Here is an 18,845-nt window from a genome sequence, read left to right as displayed (position 1 = left end):
TTAAGTGTATACATGCATAACAGTTCCATTATTATCCCCACCCCCACCCCATGCATCTTTTTTGGACAAAGTGTGAGCTTGTTTCCAACATCACTTCACATAGTTTACAATCATATCTACATTTCATACTAACACCATAGTACAATTACATAGCTAAACATCATTAAACGCCCATAAATTTTTAGTCTCTTATTTCAACATCAATTGTTAATCTTCATTAGGAGTATTTTCAATTCCCCATCCATTTCTTATACTTTTTCCAATACATTTTCTCATTTTCCAAACTTTCCTAAGGAGGGATTTCAATAAGCAATAAAATAGCCTGCTTGTTGAAGCCATAGATGCCCCGTCAATGAACGTTGGACAGTTATTTGCCCGGTAACTATGATTAATTGTGCTGACCATCAAGATCTCTTCCAACCTTATGATTCTACATTGCTGTTTTGTCTTGGTTTTTTTTTTTAAATGATAGAAAGCATCTTAATATCAGCTGAACTTGAATAATGATGCTTATCTTCACTTTTATAGAGATTATTTCTACATTGTCATAGCCTAGCTGATTACTATTCTATCATTTAGGAGATAAAGTACTCATGAGCTGGAATTCTTTTTAATTCAGCAGGTTTTTCAGTTTCCGAACCATCAAAGTGGCTGCCTAGGGATTATGGATCAGTTTTGTCATTGTAAGATTGCATCAACACCATTTGATTTCTTTTAATGCAATAACTGATGCTCAACAATGTATTCTTAAGCAAATGAAAGGAACAAAACGGTAATTGGCATAACTTTCAGCAGTGGACAAATAATATTTCAGAGATCCCAAGAGCTCTGTCTTACCAGACATCTCAGAATAAGTGAAAGCTATTGAGGTTGCCATAGATTTATGTCAGAAAGAAAGAAAATTCCTTTCACATTACCAAAGACATATTTCCTTCATATTCACCCTTTTGCATTTATTTACTTACATTGCATGTAATGCTGCACTCAGTTCTATTACATGTAACCAAATTGAAATTAAAGAAGCAGCTGCTGCAAAAAGACAGAATGGCCTAAATTATGTAGCTGCTAAATTTGCACACAACAGGTACACTGCGTATCCACCTGCCCATGGTTTAAGCTAAACATGCATTCACATCCATTAAACGTTAAGCAGAAAGTAAAGGTAACCAGGGTTTTCCTGAGTCCTTCCTCCATAGCTAGTAGCCCAGCAATCTTTTCCCTCTTTTATACTAGTCGCCCAACCCATATCCCAAACTAGAATAACTGTCTAGATAGGATTTATATGTTTATTTATTTAATTTATATAGCTGCCCATGTCACATTTATAAATCTGGTTGATTTACAATTAAAACATAAACAGTATCAAAGAAAATAAACATAAAACCCTACTTCTTAAAAAAGCTTTCCACTGCTATTGCTGAAACCCTAAGCACAATCTATGTGATATCTTTCAGATCCAGCTCCTTGCCCTGACCAAGTGACGTGCGGTGAGGTTTATGGCTGGTGAGGCACTGACATCATCACAATCTTTTTATTAAAATGCCTTTGTAATACAGGGCATTTTAATAAAAGGATCCGTGCCATTTCACCCCGTCCTTGCATGTTTCGAAGGGGTGGCAGGCAAGAGCGTATCACTGAGGACCATATGCGGCAGGAATGTGCAGGCAGGGGAGGCAGGGGAGGCAGTGCCTCACCACTGTCATCATGAAAAAGAAAAACAAATTTTAAAGGAAAAAGGCCGAGGTAGTTGCTGCCAGAGTCACAGTGGATGACTCTGCTTAGTGCTTAACTGCAGGAGGAGGAGAGAGAACCATGTGCCTCCTTTATCTTTATGATCACTTGAGCAGAGTTAAGCAAGGGTTAAAAGGTGAAAAATTCCTTATGCAAAGGAGGCACGTGGTTCTCTTGCCTCCTGTAGAGGGCATTTTTTAGAGGCTTTTTAGAGTTCTCTGGGAGCAACTAGCTCAGTCTGACCTCAGAGCTCTTACCTTTCTCCTTTTACATTTTTTTTCTTTTCATGATGGCAGGCAAGAGCAGAGTTGAAATCCTCTCTGAAACAGCTGGAAAAGGTGCATGTGTGGGGAGGAGGGAGGAATTCAAAAAGTTTGATTGCATGCAGAGCCACATTGCCTTTTCAAACACACACACACACACACACACACACACACACAGAGAGAGAGAGAGAGAGATATAAAAGTATATAAGCTCAGCTTCAGCTCAGAGCCGAGGTGGCGCAGTGGTTAAATGCAGCACTGCAGGCTACTTCAGCTGACTGCAGTTCTGCAGTTCGGCTGTTCAAATCTCACCGGCTCAGGGTTGACTCAGCCTTCCATCCTTCCGAGGTGGGTAAAATGAGGACCCAGATTGTTGTTGGGGACAATATGCTGACTCTGTAAACCGCTTAGAGAGGGCTGAAAGCCCTATGAAGCGGTATATAAGTCTAACTGCTATTGCTATTGCTATTCACTGATTACAAGTTTGAAAAGACAATGTGGCTCCACCTGCAATCAAAGGCTCGGATCGGAAGGCAGGGGGCATGGCAGAGGAGCTGCTTTCAAGCCATTGGAAAATATATCCAATCCAACTTCTGTGTTTGTGTTTGTTTGAGAGTGAGTGAGTGAGAGAGAGAGGGATCCAACTTCTCTGTGTGCGTGTGTCTGTTTGAGAAAGGGGGGAGGGAGGAAGGAGGGGGATGGAGAAGAAAAAGAATGAAGGAAAACTTATTTCGCAAGGGGGAAAAATGCTGTCGTTTTAAATTGGAACTGTGCATGCCTGGCTGTGGAATTCTGGGAGTTGAAGTCCACAAGTCTAAAAAAATTTGAAACCCCTGTGTCAGTGCCTCACCAGCTATAAATCTCACCGCACGTCACTGATATGCGGTGACCACCAGTGGCCAACAACAACAAAAGAAGAGATTTGGGGGGGGAGCAAGGAACCGAGGAGTTCCTTGTTGTGTTTTCCACAAGGGATGACAGTCCCTCCAAGGGGGGGAGGGGGAGGAGAGAGAGAGAGAAAGAGAGAGATGATGATGATGATGATGATGATAACAATTAAGTATCAAAAGCCTTTTCAGTTTGACAATATAATACGTTATCCAAAATTATAAATAATCTTATTTTCAGATGCATTTTTTTACCATCTGTTATTTTCTTTTTAAAAAATCAGACTTGCTCCCAATTTGTGCCTTTTGGCAAACTGCAGTTTTCTTGGCAAGAGATCTAGCTTGCCATTGCTTTCATCATAAGTCTGAGAAAGTTTCTTTCTTTCTTTCTTTCTTTCTTTCTTTCTTTCTTTCTTTCTTTCTTTCTTTCTTTCTTTCTTTCTTTCTGACTGCCCTGACCTATGGTCATTATCCACGGTCATACCTGTCTTCAAAAATGGTGACCCCAGCCTAGTAGAAAATTACAGACCAATCTCACTGTGTTGCATCACCTGTAAAGTCATGGAATCAATTATAAACCAATCCATCACCCTCTATTTAGAGACAAACAGCCTGCTTTCTAACAAGCAGTTCGATTTCAGGAAAAAATTGCCTGTAATTTACAACTCCTATACTGTAGAAACATTTGAACCACACAAGTTGACCAGGATAAAGCAATAGATGCAATTTACATAGACTTCTGCAAAGCCGTTGATTCAGTGGTACATGACAAACTACTGTTAAAGCTAAGCTCCTATGGCATTTCTGAATCCTTGCACAAGTGGATAGCCACGTTCCTATCAGACAACAAATAGTTAAAATAGGGAGCATTCTATCAAATCCGGCACCAGTTAACAGCGGTGTCCCCAAGGCAGCATTTTACCCATACTCTTTCTATTTTACATAAATGACTTTTGTGATCATATTATAAGCAGCTGCATCCTCTTCGCAGATGACTTAAAACTATTTAACACCACCAACAATGCTGCTGCCCTATAAAATGACCTTGATGATGTGTCAGAATAGTCGTGCAATTGACAACTCCAAATCTCAACTAACAAATGCTCTGTCTTACACATTGGCAACAAAAATCTGAACACCAAATGCAAACTGGGTGGATACGACCTTGTAAACGATCCTCACTCTGTCAAAGACCTAGGAATACTTATCTCAAACAATCTAAGCTGCAGAGCTCACTGTAACAGCATTGCCAAAAAGGCATTAAGAGTTGTTAACCTAATTTTGCAAAGCTTCTTCTCCAGTAACATTGTACCGCAAACTAGAGCATACAAAACCTTTGCCAAACCAATTCTCGAATACAGCAGGTCTATCTGGAATCCATGCTGTATATCGGACATTGATACAATTAAATGAGTCCAGAGGTATTTCACAAGAAGAGTACTCCACTCCTCTGATCATAACAGAATCCCTTATGCCACCAGGCTCGAAATCTTGGGCTTGGAAAACCTGGAACTATGCTGCCTACGGTGTGACTTAAGCATAGTACACAAAATTGTCTGCTACCATGTCCTACCTGTCAATGACTACTTCAGCTTCAACCTCAATAATATGCAAGCAAACAATAGATACAAACTCAAGGTAAATCACTCCAAACTTGATTGCAAAAAATACGACTTCAGCAACAGAGTGGTAAATGCCTGGAATGCTCTACCTGACTCCGTTGTTACATCTTCAAACCCCCACAGCTTCAACCTCAAACTGTCTACCATGGACCTCACCCCATTCCTAAGAGGTCAATAAGGAGACATGCATAAGCGTCTGACATCTGTCATTGCCTAGGATTGAACTCTTAACCTTCCAAGTGGGAGGTGAACATCGTCACTTCTAAGCCACTTTGCCAGTCATAAACAGCTATACAAACAATACCAACATCAACAACTATTGAACAATTAAAAACAATGCAATACAGTCACCAGGAGAGCACACTCATTGAAGAACATTACAGTCATTTTATAGGCTCCACACCACTCTCTGAATACCAGGCCAGATGGCAAAGCTAAGTCTTCAGCCCCTCCCAGAAGGCTATCAAGGTTGGGAAGCTTGACCTTGGGTGGAATGATCTTCTATAGGAAGGTTGCAGCAGCAGTTCTTCCTGGATCACACCAGATGACATTAACCAGTGGATGGAATCTATATCAAGTGAGGGAGATGGTCCCTCAAATTACCTGACGTTTTGCCATATAGGACTTTATAGGTTATCACCAACATCTTAATTCGGTTGGTAATGATCTTTATTTTTCCCATGTATAATTCAATGGATTCAGATGACATAAAAGCATCTAAAACATTATGATGGGAATGATCCTTGAATTTTTTTGCCATTTTGCCAGCAATCTATAGACTGGAGAGAACATTTACCATGTAATGCTAATTGGATAGATTTGAATGTCATCTTATTATGAACCATGATTTTAGAGAGTGTTCAGCTTTTTTACTATAACTAGAGTTTTAACTTTTTATCTGCAACATGTTAAAGTTAACTCTACTATAGCTTAGTAGATGTCTTCACTTCTAAAGTCCCCGAGAATGACAGGAGAATGAGAGGTAATATAGCCTGTGTTATGGATCCCTTTTCAATGAGATTCTTTAGTCGACCTCAGTGGATGGAGGTCTGAATAAATTTACATTTATCTATTCATTTTTATTGCAGCAAATCAATTTATTTTTTGAATGTTTTGCTCTTAGAGGCCATCTGAAATGTAATAGGAAATAAAACACATTTCTTTTTTTAAAGAAAGATTTTAAATAAACATTTTGATCTCTTTCAATCAGTAACCTATGCTTTAAAATGTCTGTCTCTGGCTAGTGAGCTGTAATGGAAAATAAATTGCCATTAAAGGAAACAGCAAAGATAAATGTTTTAGATAAATGGAACTTGTGGAGGATAAATGGTGATCATTTAGTTATAAACCTGCCTTCTCATAGCGGACAACACCCCCGCATTTAGTCTACAAATCCCCATTATGCACAGCTAGTATGGTCTGAAGAAAGCCTCCAAAGCCCATTAGTTTTTTTGAAAATTTGTATGTATGTATGTATGTATATATGTATGTATGTATGTATGTATGTATGTATGTATAAAAACAAGATTTCAAATATTGCCTTTAATCTTACCTAGCCTTCCTCCCTTCCTCTAGTGTAATGTCTCTAATGGCAAAAAGAATTAGAGTTGGGATGGAGGACACAGCTTTGTCTATTGCAACCCTTCCTCAATTTAATAATAATAATAATAATAATAATAATAATAATAATAATAATAATAATAATAATGGGCCCGACTAGTAACCAATGCCAAATCCGGCGAAACAACTGGCCGCTGTGATACAATTGTATAATAATAATAATAATAATAATAATAATAATAATAATAATCAGCCTGAAAAAGTCACCGAAAATCAGATGGTCAAGATCTTGTGGGATTTCCGTATACAAACCGACAAAATACTGGCGCATAATACACCAGACATCACACTGGTTGAGAAAAATAAGGTCACAATCATAGACATCGCAATACCAAGTGATAGCAGGGTCGCCGAGAAGGAACATGAAAAAATCGCAAGATACCAGGACTTAAAAATCGAAATTCAACGACTATGGCACAAACCAGCAGTGGTAATTCCAGTGGTAATTGGCACACTGGGTGCTATTCCAAAAGCACTGGAATTACATTTAAATTACATTTAAAACAGTTAAAAATTGACAAAATCACCATCAGTCAAATGCAAAAAGCCGCACTGCTTGGATCTGCACGCATATTACGAAAATGCGTTACGACGTCCTAGGCCCCTGGGTGGGGCCCGACTAGTAACCAATGCCAAATCCAGCGAAACAACTGGCCGCTGTGATACAATTGTATAATAATAATAATAATAATAATAATAATAATAATAATAATAAAAAATCGCGCAGACTGATTATAAATTGAGGCACAATTCAGTAGCACAAATGAACCATTGGAATTTGTGCAAAAATTATAATATTAAAACAGCAACAAACTGGTGGGAACATCAGCCTGAAAAAGTCACCGAAAATCAGATGGTCAAGATCTTGTGGGATTTCCGTATACAAACCGACAAAATACTGGCGCATAATACACCAGACATCACACTGGTTGAGAAAAATAAGGTCACAATCATAGACATCGCAATACCAGGTGATAGCAGGGTCGCCGAGAAGGAACATGAAAAAATCGCAAGATACCAGGACTTAAAAATCGAAATTCAACGGCTATGGCACAAACCAGCAGTGATAATTCCAGTGGTAATTGGCACACTGGGTGCTATTCCAAAAGCACTGGAATTACATTTAAAACAGTTAAAAATTGACAAAATCACCATCAGTCAAATGCAAAAAGCCGCACTGCTTGGATCTGCACGCATATTACGAAAATATGTTACGACGTCCTAGGCCCCTGGGTGGGGCCCGACTAGTAACCAATGCCAAATCCGGCGAAACAACTGGCCGCTGTGATACAATTGTATAATAATAATAATAATATAGTAGTAGCCAAAGTCAGAGGCTACTGATAAAATACATAAATTGGGAACAGTAAAAAAAAAAAAAAAGCCAAGATGGTGGTTGCAATCCATGACTAAAGCACACTGTTCTATATATGTGTGTCGACATCAATTCATCTACCAAAGTGTAGGGGTACAAGTTGCACAGTTGCAACCTCCCACTTGATTTAGGTGGTTTTTTTTTACAACATGAACCAGGATGCACCTGGATAACAGAATCTGGCTATTTTTATCAGAATGATGAAAACAATGTTGTAGTTTCACACCACAACCTCTAGATTCTTTGTGATGTGGCATGCAACATTACACTCCACGTGGAAAAGGAGGGGTTTGCTTCACAATGGGAGAATGCTGCTTTTGTCAGTGTATTTGTCCTTGTATTCCCTGGCAGATCCTGTTGCTTTGTAGAAAATTGACCAAGCATTCAGTTGCTTGAAGGTGGAAACTTGACATTCCCCCAGGCTCATGTAAGAAAGAAGATCTACAGCAAAATACATTTTTAATTTTGTTTGAAAAACTTATTCTATTTACGTAGATGCCTATCTTATTTTTTTCACATGATTGGTTCATGTTTGTTTCTTTTTTCTTTAGTCAATTTGTGAACAGAGCTGTAGAGCACAGGTTGAAGTGCAGAAAATTATAGAGAGCATTGTGATGCTTGAGAGACAAAATTAAAGCTGGAAGAGGAACAGATGGCACTTGGGGCAGAGATGGGACAGTTAGAAAAGGCCAGGGTCTCCCTAGTGAAATGGGAAATCGGCATGCACAAAGCGGGGAAGTGGTATCATGGTAGGGGTGGGAGGAGTACCATTGAGGGTCAGGTTGGTATTAGCAATGCTGCGGTTTTGAAACTCAATCTTCACCCGTGCATTCCAATATCACACACATATCCAACAGGAGCATATGTACAATGCTACTTTCATCATTTTCAGAAAAGTAGTGTGTTCTTATGGCTACCACTTGGCCAATTTTGCTCAGAAGTACAGGATGTGAAATTCTCTAAAATCAATGCATGGGTTGCTTGTAGTGGCTTCTACTCCTATCAGTAACCCCAGAAATTGAGGCAGACAATATGGATTACTGGCCACATAGATGTACTTTAAAATAACATCTTGTGCAATGAAATATCATAATACACATATAAGCCTTTCAACGCCACAAGACTCTAAAGTATTTTTGCAGCAAAAGACTAACATGGCTGCCCGTTTAGAAATAGCATGAAAAGTGAACATGTATTTTGATAAATGTATGTATAATTTGGAAATGTGTCAACCAGAATTACAAATTCAGATGGGGAAATCATGGTCTTTTGATAAGTTTTCTTTTAGCCAACAGCTAAAGGATAGTGAAAATCAGGAAACCTGAAGAGGCCATTGGCTATACTTGTATTATTGACTCTTTAACTCTTTAACTTTCTCTTTAACTGAATTTTTTAAAATGAAACCCATTGAAAGTTTATAACTCTGGAAATTTGCAACTCATTATTTGAAAAATGTGGGGCTCAGTGACTAAGATGCTGAGCTTGTCAATGAGAAAGGTCGGCAGTTTGGTGGTTCAAATTCCTAGTGCCACATAACAGAGTGAGCCTCCGTTACTTGTCCCGGCTTCTGCCAACCTAGCAGTTCGAAAGCATGTAAAAATGCAAGTAGAAAAATAGGGCCCACCTTTGGTAGAAAGGTAACAGGGCTCTGTGTGCCTTTGGCGTTTAGTCATGCAGGCCACATGACAATGGAGATGTCTTCGGACAGCGCTGACTCTTTGGCTTTGAAACGGAGATCAGCACTGCCCCCTAGAGTCGGGGATGACTAGCACATATGTTTGTGGGGAACCTTTACCTATTTGAAAAACAAAGGCTGCAATTTTTCCTTCATTTACATGGGAGTAAATCTCCACTGAATGCCTGATATATACATATCAAATTGCACTGTATGGTCATCTTAAAATGAATTTTGTTTGAAGTAGAATGGAGCAAGATTAGTGGCAGCCACCTTGAGGCGTTAAAGAAAAAACTCTAAGGTTCTTTAAATTTGAGAAGATCAAACATTTGGATGGATATGAAAGAGAGTGAGAGACAGAGAGATTGCACTAGACTAGAGTCTTTCTGGAATCTTTGCAATAAAATGAGTAGATGGTTTAAAATATGTAAACTCAAGTTTTGTGATAGTACACTTAGGGAGGTGTGAGGGATAAGACAGGAGGAGGGGAGGGGAGAGGAGGAGAGAGAAGGCTAGTACACACCTGTCAGTCCCACTAGGTGGACCAGGCTAAGAAATCAATTCCAAAGGAAGGGTAAAACTATCTTTATTGAGATTGGCTATAAAAATAGAATCTTGCAAGTCTGATTGCTGGACTTCCTCCTCTTACTTACATACCTGTGAATAAGGGGCTTGGCTGTCTGAGCCTCTTCTGAATATTATCTGCCTGTTGTAGATTTAAGATATGCTTCATTCCTTATTGCTAATGGAGCTTGCATATCTCCATCAAAGTCTTCTTCCTCTCTGCACTTGATGAAGAAGGTCAAAGGGCTGAACTGAGACCAGCCAAGAGGGCAACAGATTGATAGATTAGGGTACTTGAAGTGCTGTTTGTTATGAGCCAGGGAGGGGTGTATACCACTGTTAATTTAGGATAGGAGGCTATTGTTTCTGCTGCTGCTGCTGAAGGCCAAGGAGAGACATGGAAATGTGGAAGAAGCAAAACTTGTGTCATGGATGGAAGTAATCCCAGCAATAAACCTGTTGACTCTTGTTACAATCATGTTGTTGTTGAAACTGCTATAACTGTGGCTGTAGGAAGAAACTATCCATGTAGAGTTAAAAGAAAAACAAAGCTACTGTGTGTTGTTGCTGTCCACTATTCATAAAGGTCAGTGGAAAGTATGTTGTAATTAGACAGAGAGTATTATTTTTGCTCATGGCAGAGTGATTGGCTTCCCTGGAGTGAAAAGGGAAGGGAGTCATTCTTAATGTGATACCTTTATGGGAGTAGGATGTGGTGGTTAAAGCAAATATAATATAATATAATAAATATAATATAATAAATATAATATAATATAATAAATATAATATAATATGATGTAATGTAATATAATAAATATAATATAATAAATATAATATAATAAATATAATATAATATAATATAATATAATACAATACAATACAATACAATACAATACAATACAATACAATACAATACAATACAATACAATACAATACAATATAATATAAATATGAGCTGTGGTGGTGCAGTGGTTAGAGTTCAATACTGCAGACTACTTCTACCGATCACCAGCTGCCAGCAGTTGGGCAGTTCAAGTCTCACAGGCTCAGGGTTGACTCAGTCCTCCATCCCTCCAAGGTTGGTAAATTGAGGACCCAGATTATTGGGGGGCAATATGCTGACTCTGTAAACCACTTAGAGAGGGCTGTAAAGCACCGTGAAGTGGTATACAAGTCTAAGTGCTATTGCTATATAATGACTCAGGAGGTTGGGAACTTCTTGCTGTAGCCTGGGCTGCAGTCATTCCAAGTGGCTTTATTTATTTGCAGAAAACCCACAGCTATTAGAATTAGACGTCAGTGCTATTTTCCAATAAATCAAATGAGCCACACAGCAAAAAAGCGTTATAAAGGAAAATTAAACAAGACTGCTAATTAGAAGACTATAAAAAGAGTTACAGAACAGAATATAATAAAGCCAGATTATCCTGGTGAAAAAGACAAGATCTGGATCCCATGAAGTCTTCCTGGATACACAAACAAACAAACACACAGTTATACCTACACAGTACTGTGCAAAGGTGTTAGGCAGTTGTGTAAAAATGCTGTAAATTAAGAATGCTTTCAGAAATAGAAGTGTTAAGGGTTTATTTTTTATCAGTTTACAAAATGAAATGAATAGAAGAGAAATCCAAATCAAATCCATATATGATGTAACCATCCTTTGCCTTCAAAACAGCATCAATTCTTACACTTGCAGAAAGTCAGGTCTTGTAGGGTCACATGTACAATTAACCAATTATCCTAATAATCATCAATTTCATATGAGGGTTGAAACACAATCATTAACTGAAACAGAATCTGCTGTGTAAGAGGCTTAAAACTGGGTACGGAGTGGCCAAACACTGCTACTAAGGTGAAACACAGGTCATACATCATAGCAAAATTGAGCACAGGAACAAGACAAAAGTAGTTTTGGTCTCTCCCAGGCAAAGATTTCAAAGCAGACAGGTTTCAAGATGTGCTATTCAAGCTCATTTGAAGAAGCACAAAATAACAGGCAATGTTGAGGACCGTAGACCAGGGCTGTCAAACTCATGGTCCATGGGCCGAATGCATCACGCACTGGCCATTACCATGCCCAGTTTAACTAAGGGGAACAAAGTCGTGATACATCACTTGATGACACGAGTTTGACACCCCTGCCATAGATACAATGGTTGGCCAAAGAAATGTAATGCAGCAGATGAAAGATACCTCATGCTTACTTCCCTTTGATATCAGAAGATGTCCAGTAGTGCTATCAGCACAAAACTGGTGGAAATCAGAGGGACCCAGGTACACCCATCTACTGTCTGGAGATGTAGTGACCAGAAGTAGACTTTATGGAAAAAGCCACACCTCCAATGTGGAAACAAGGCTAAGTGATTCAACTATGCATGAAAACATGGTGCAGAAAATTGGCAGGTGCTCTGAATTGATGAGTCAAAATTTGAAATATTTGGCTGTTAACAGGAGGCAGTTTGTTTGCTGAAGGGCTGGACAGCAATAGAATAATAAGGCAATGGCGAAGCATGGTGGAGGTACCTTGCAAGTTTGGGGCAGCATTTCTGCAAATGGAGTTGGATATTTGGTCAGGATTAATGGTGTCTTCAATGCTGAGAAATATAGGCAAATAGTTATCATTGTGCCATACCACCGGAGAGGTGTGTGATTGCCCCCAAACATACAGTCAATGTCATTAAGTGCTATCTTCAGTGTAAAGAAGGACAAGAAGTCCTGGAAGTGATGGTTTGGTCCTCACAGATCCCTGATCTCAATATCATCGAGTCTTTTTGGAATTACATGAAGAGACAGAAGGATTTGAATAAGCCTACATCCACAGAAGATCTGTGGTTATTCTCCAAGATGTTTGCCAAGTTCCTTCAAAAATAGTGTACAAGTATACTTAGAAGAATTGACAGTTTGGAAGGCACAGGGTGGTCACACTAAATATTGATTTGATTTGGATTTCTCTTCTGTTCATTTATTTTCCATTTTGTTAACCAATAAAAAATAAACTGTTAACACTTCTATTTCTGAAAGCATTCTTAATTTACAGCATTTTTGCAGTATTTGTATGTAGCATTTTTTATTTCTCAAGTGAGAGTCTGCACTTACCTCTGCTAAATTTCATTCTGCTACTTCCAGCCTATTTTATATGTCAATATCATTTTGAATTTTATGCGTCAGTATCATTTTAAATTTTGTAGCTATCTTGCAAAGTTATTACAAAGTTATTACCATGGTGATCCTAGCTAATGTTGTAATGGGACCTGTCATTCATGTAGATGCTTAACTAGAAGCCTTCAAGCTGGAGCTTAGATGTGTTCACAGATCTTGAATTAAGGACTGACAGGATGCAGTGAAATTATCTTGGAACAGGATTGAAGTCTTCCTATTTTTTTTCTTATTGACCCAGTTTCTGCAGCATCAGTGTTATAATAAGAATGAATCTACTTTCAACAGAGATTGTAAATGCGTATTTTATAGGATCTAATGGAACCTGTAGCCAGGAATTCTACCTGTATAGTTTAATCAACTACATTCTGGGATACTTTTAAAGGGCTAGAATGGACCTGAGGAAGCTACAATTGTGGAGGGCTTGTTACCTCCCTCCCCCACCCTTTGGGAGGAAATTATACTGAAGTAATAGACATTTTATTTATTTATTTGTCTTGTATGCCGCCCACTCCCGGAGGACTCTGGGCGGCTCACAAAAGACAAGGGAAAGAGGGGAACGAGACAAAGACAACATATTAAAAACAAAACCAACATTCACAATTTCCGTGGAGGTAGATGCTTCTCAGCTTCCCCCAGCCTGCTGGAACAGCCAGGACTTGGTGGCTTTGCGGAAGGCCGGGAGGGTAGTAAGGGGCCAGATCTCAACAGGGAGCTCGTTCCAGAGGGCCGGAACTGGAACAGAGAAGGCCCTCCCCCAGGGAGTCGCCAGCCGACATTGGCTGGCAGATGGAATCCGGAGGAGACCTAACCTGTGCGATCTAATTGGTCTGAGAGAGGTAATCGGCAGGAGGCGGTCTCTCAGGTACCCAGGTCCGATGCCATGTAGGGCTTTATAGGTAACGACCAGCACCTTGAAGTGGATTCGGAGACTAATAGGTAGCCAGTGCAGCTCGCGGAGGATAGGTGTAACGTGGGGTGTACCTTAGTGCACCCACAATCACTCGCGCGGCTGCATTCTGGACTAATTGGAGTCTTCGAACACTCTTCAAGGGCAGCCCCATGTAAAGCGCATTACAATAATCCAGTCTTGAGGTCACAAGGGCGTGAGTGACTGTCTGAAGGGCCTCCCGATCCAGGTAGGGTTTTCTTGTAGAGCTAATGGCTTGGATCCTAATATGTAGTGAAAAGGACGTTCATCTCCTTTTTTAGCTGTTCCCATTCAATAGTCTGCTGCTATTGCTATCCTGTGCACATGGAGGTATATATTTATATATTCATAAACCAAAGAGATGGATCTTTGAAATGCAGTGCAGTGCAAACCATAGCTAATTTGTACTCTGCTAATTTTGCACTTTGGGAAATAGAAATATTAAAGGAAACTAATTCAGCTTCACTTTCTACATTAACAAGCAATAGGAAGAATTTACTCAGACAAATATTAATATTCAAACAGAGAAACAATTTATTTTATTTTTTACACACAACCAGAAAGCATGGAGAAAGTAGTTCAATTTTACAGAGAGAAAATTAGTTTAGTTTACATGCTCACATCATAGCACAAGGTTGTGCATTTTTTTTAAAGCTAGGGAAGCAATTCCAAGAGGCTTATATCCTTCTAAGAGCTTAAAGGGGTTGTAGCTAATGATTGATGTAACTAGAATGGAGGTGTGTACTAAGATTTAAAGAGTGAAACTGGTAGCATCTTGCAGCAGCCTATAGTATCTGTTGCGCTCAGTTGTTCTTTATCTTAATTTGAGGAAAGCTATCATTTAAAAGGTCTCTATTGGGTCTTTAGCCTACACAAAATCTGAGGCACCTGTTCAAACAATGAAACCCATGTGGCATCCTGGTTAAGTTGGTCTAATCAAGTCCAATCTTAGCTATGAAGGACCAATAGGTGACCTTGGGCCCACCATTCTTCCTTAGCCTAAGGTTGCATAGTGCTTTTACATGTCATTTTTAGCTTAACGGAAAGGTGGGCTATACCTCTGGTTAACAATAGAAATACATCCAACATATAATCATTGTGGGTATCCTCCTTAACATTTCTAATCCTAAGTAGAGAAAAGGCTAAAAGAAAACTATCACGTTCAAATGTGGATGAAATGACACTCTAGTGAAATATTAAAGCTGTTTTACAGGCCAAGAGAAAATTGATTTCTAATGAAAGGGGAGCCAATGTGGTCAAAGTTTTGGAGACAAGAGGAAAGGCAGTTTACCTGCTGCCAAAGCAGCATGCCAAAGGATTTTGGTACAGAAAAATGCTGCTTGCAGTATTTGGGACAATATTTATGAAAGGCAACATGTTATAGACATCATCCAAAAAACTATTATCCAGAAATAAAGTTTTCTAGGAAATAAAACTGATTGTGGCATTAGGGCAATAGAAGAAAAGGCTAATCTAATGCTAGAGGCACACAAGCCCAAATAATTTAGATTTGGAAATAGTGAATAGTTCCCATTGGTCTGAATCAGCTCTTGGATTGGTAGACTCATTATTTGACTGCTAAAAGCTATTTCCCTGAGCATTCAACATCTAGTAGATGCATTACTTTCCCAACAGAGGTTTCAGCACCCCAATTCAAATTGCTGAAGTCTTGATTGTAAAGAACCTTTCTTCTATCAATGGAGAGAATTACAAACTTTTCTCCTCTATGTAGCTTCTGATTATATATGGTTAGGATTGGCTGACAGTTGCAGACATTTGTTGAGATGAAATCTCCAGATAGACAAGAGGAACCCAAAATTTATGGCTACTAACCCTGTTTTTTTGCTTTCTAATACTATTGACTTTATTTACTTCACTTACATTGCATATATACATTTTCTCTCTCTGTTTGCATGGCCAGACAGGAATATAAAATTTGTTCCAGTATGTTCATGGCAGTCATTATCTTAGATTCTGTGTTTCTATAGATACAGTACTGGGTGAATGACTGTTCATTTGCAAAAATGCAGGGTGGAAAATTAACGTAAATGACATAGTAACTAGTGTGTTTACTGAATTTTCCATGAGATTTATGGACTAATAGCTCATCACAAGGATCTGCTAGGTTCAAGCTTTGTATTTATCTCCTATGAAGTTTAAAGAAAAGCTGTTTTTTGCTGCTCTTTCGAGTTCAACTTACAGACTTTACATCCTCAAATTGAAAGAAACATTACAACATGGAATCTGCTGTATACTTGCTCCTCAGGTTACAAATAGTTACGACTTAATTAACCATTGCCATAATACTGTTTAAAGGTACTTCTTTCAACAATGGAATTTATAAGATGTTAAAGCAATAAAGCAGGTAAGCCTGCTTAATAATAGCAATAGCACTTAAGACTTATGTGGGGTAGACAGAACAAAATGTAGTTCTGTCAGCTTTATTTCTGCAATACAGAAGATATGTGAGCTGGATCATCATGTATTTTGATCATGTCCCTAGATTTTATACTTGTACAAAAAAATCACACAGCTGCAATACAGTTTAATTGCAGAATGCCTGTGTATTTGGGAAGTTTATGAACTTTAGTTTTCAAGAAGCATCTTTAATATTGCTGAGAATAGAAAATGCCCAATTTTTTCATCGTATATTTATATCACCAAGAAGCCAAGGGAACCTAGTCTTAATGTCTTAATTCATCTTAATGTCCACATTTGCTTTTCCGCACCAAATAGTCTATGAATGTTTACCTGGTCTTTTTAGAAAAGATGAAAGAAAACATCTATCTTGTAACTAGGCAACTGAGAACATAATTTCCTTTTTGTTTAGTCCTGAAAAAATGGGTAAGGTTGTGTCTTCAGCAATGCAAGAGTTTGCAGGAGTGGGAGTGCAATAATGCTCTGGAAGTCTTAATAATAATTAGCCTATTCCATTTTGAAACAAGAGCCCAACTGTTTTTCTCTTCTACCCTAGAAATTGTTAGCTGATGGCCTTGTGGTTAAAACATTGGATTACTCCTTTACTGATTCCCACCCCCACAATCCTTCACTGTTCTTGTTTTATTGCAAAAGTATTTTTCCTGGAAAAAATAAAGCAAAATAGATTCTAACTACAGTTAAGAAGAAAAAAAATGTAATCATTAAATAGATTCTTTTTCAATAAAGGCTCAATCCAGCTAGTATTAAATTATTTGAAAAAGACCTGGATATGACCTCTGAAAGCATATCTTATGGCACTGTACAATAAAATAACCCATGCTATATGTCTAATTATAAGAAACTAATTGCTAACACTTAAAAACTTTGATTTATCTCTTTGTAATATATAGTAGTGAATACAGTTAATAAGTTAATTCAGTATTTTACTGAAATGTACTGCAGTTTCACTCAAAACAATAAGGAGGCAGAAACTAAATACATTAAGAAAATGCATTGCGAGGCTATTTTGGTGTTCTAATAACGGGTCACCTGATTTCCATTGTATATCCGTATTATATGAATATTACAGCTTTGTACTTATGAAAATGTGCCTATCCCAATTTCAATTCCTGTCGCTCCAGTGGAAGGCTGTTGCTGGTTCTTCTAATATCAAGTAATTTAGCTCTATAAGCCTTCTATAATTCCATTGCTTTTTCCTCAATTCTTATAATAGGAATGTGAAAGTGCAGATTTTGAACTGTGTAAAATAATCCAAATTGAACCTATTTTGTACTAGTCACAGAACACAGAGGTCATGATGAAATCACAGGCTAATTCTTTGATTATATGCTGTTTATTTTCAGTGAAACCAAAGTATGTTACTGATGTTATCACAGAACATCTTCACATTTGATGCAAATATGAAAGAGTTATATACAAAGTAATTAAGTGGCACTATTTTAAAAGAAAAAACCCAGCCTCCAAAATTATATTATGTAAAACATATCATATGCATAACGTGTGTAAGCTCCAACTGCACTGCAGCTGCATTACTTTGAGTATAAGTGCCACATTAATGATCATTTTTCAAGACAAACTGAATAATTACCATTAGACTTTAGTAAAGAGCAATGTTTATCGCAGAAAACTAGTGCAACCTTTTTGTTTTTCAGTCTGTTATTCTTTTTATAATTCTAAACCATTTTGTAAGCTCGCATATTCTTGCAAAATGTGTGTGTTGGAATTTCTACATGTTTTTGTGTATGCGTGTACAGTATGCCACATACACAGGCGCACATACAAAACCAATTTCATGTTATCATTAAATAAAAGAACTTTACAGTACAATGTGATGGGCTAATTCTTGTTCAGGTATTCCTTTATTGTGTTCCCGAGGCACTCTGCACTGAAGGAGTAGAATCCTGCTCGGGCAAGAAGGTGAATATGGGAGCGGCTGACTCTGAGAGCCCAGGAGGAAGCACATGGCGGCACACAGGACATGTTCCAGACTAGGTAAGAGAAAACACCACCGTTTAGTACAATTCAGGTCAAGAATTCAAGAGTAGCCAAATGTAGTCTCAAATACCGTGTTTCCTCAAAAATAAGACAAGGGTTTTATTTTCTTTTGACCTCTGAAATAAGGACTTGGCCTTATTTTGGGGGAGGTCTTGTTATTTCTGAGGTGCAGGAGGCGGTGACCATGGTCACCTAATGGCTGCTGCTGTGCTGCGATATTTTCAGGGAGGGCTTATTTTCAGGGAAGGACTTATTTTAGTGTGTGCGCTCAAAAGTCCAATTGGGCTTATTATTCGGGAAGGTGTTATTTTCGGGGAAACAGGGTATATTTAGGGAAGTACTGCAAATTAAAGAAAGCAAAAAAGCTAAAAAGATCTAGATTCACATATTCATGTTGCCTTCTTTAAAAGGCTCATATCGGCTTTATAGTAGTTTCTATAGTATAAATCAGTATTATTTTTGATAAAGGTATGAATTTTAATTACACACAAGAGGATATGTTCACGTGGGACTGTTGTTCAATAACAAAGCCATGATTGACTCTTCGCAACCCCATGGACAAGGGAGCATTCATGTCTTCTGGA

The 18,845-nt window shown here is 38.3% G+C and overlaps 1 protein-coding gene across 9 annotated transcripts in view; it reads right to left on the bottom strand.

Moving 5' to 3' along the window:
- Positions 1–14,855: 14,855 nt before the first annotated feature.
- The window catches only part of PJA2 (praja ring finger ubiquitin ligase 2), a 46,150-nt gene continuing 42,160 nt past the window's right edge, over positions 14,856–18,845 (bottom strand). For all 9 annotated transcript variants that reach the window (XM_032213673.1, XM_032213668.1, XM_032213669.1 and 6 more), the window contains one exon: positions 14,856–18,254. In XM_032213673.1, the coding sequence (XP_032069564.1) occupies positions 18,126–18,254 (129 nt within the window). In that variant the 3' untranslated portion in view covers positions 14,856–18,125. The remainder of the gene's footprint in view (positions 18,255–18,845) is intronic.

Source organism: Thamnophis elegans, chromosome 3 (genome assembly GCF_009769535.1).
Source record: "Thamnophis elegans isolate rThaEle1 chromosome 3, rThaEle1.pri, whole genome shotgun sequence".
NCBI lineage: Eukaryota > Metazoa > Chordata > Lepidosauria > Squamata > Colubridae > Thamnophis > Thamnophis elegans.
This window is presented reverse-complemented; position numbering and strand designations above follow the sequence as displayed.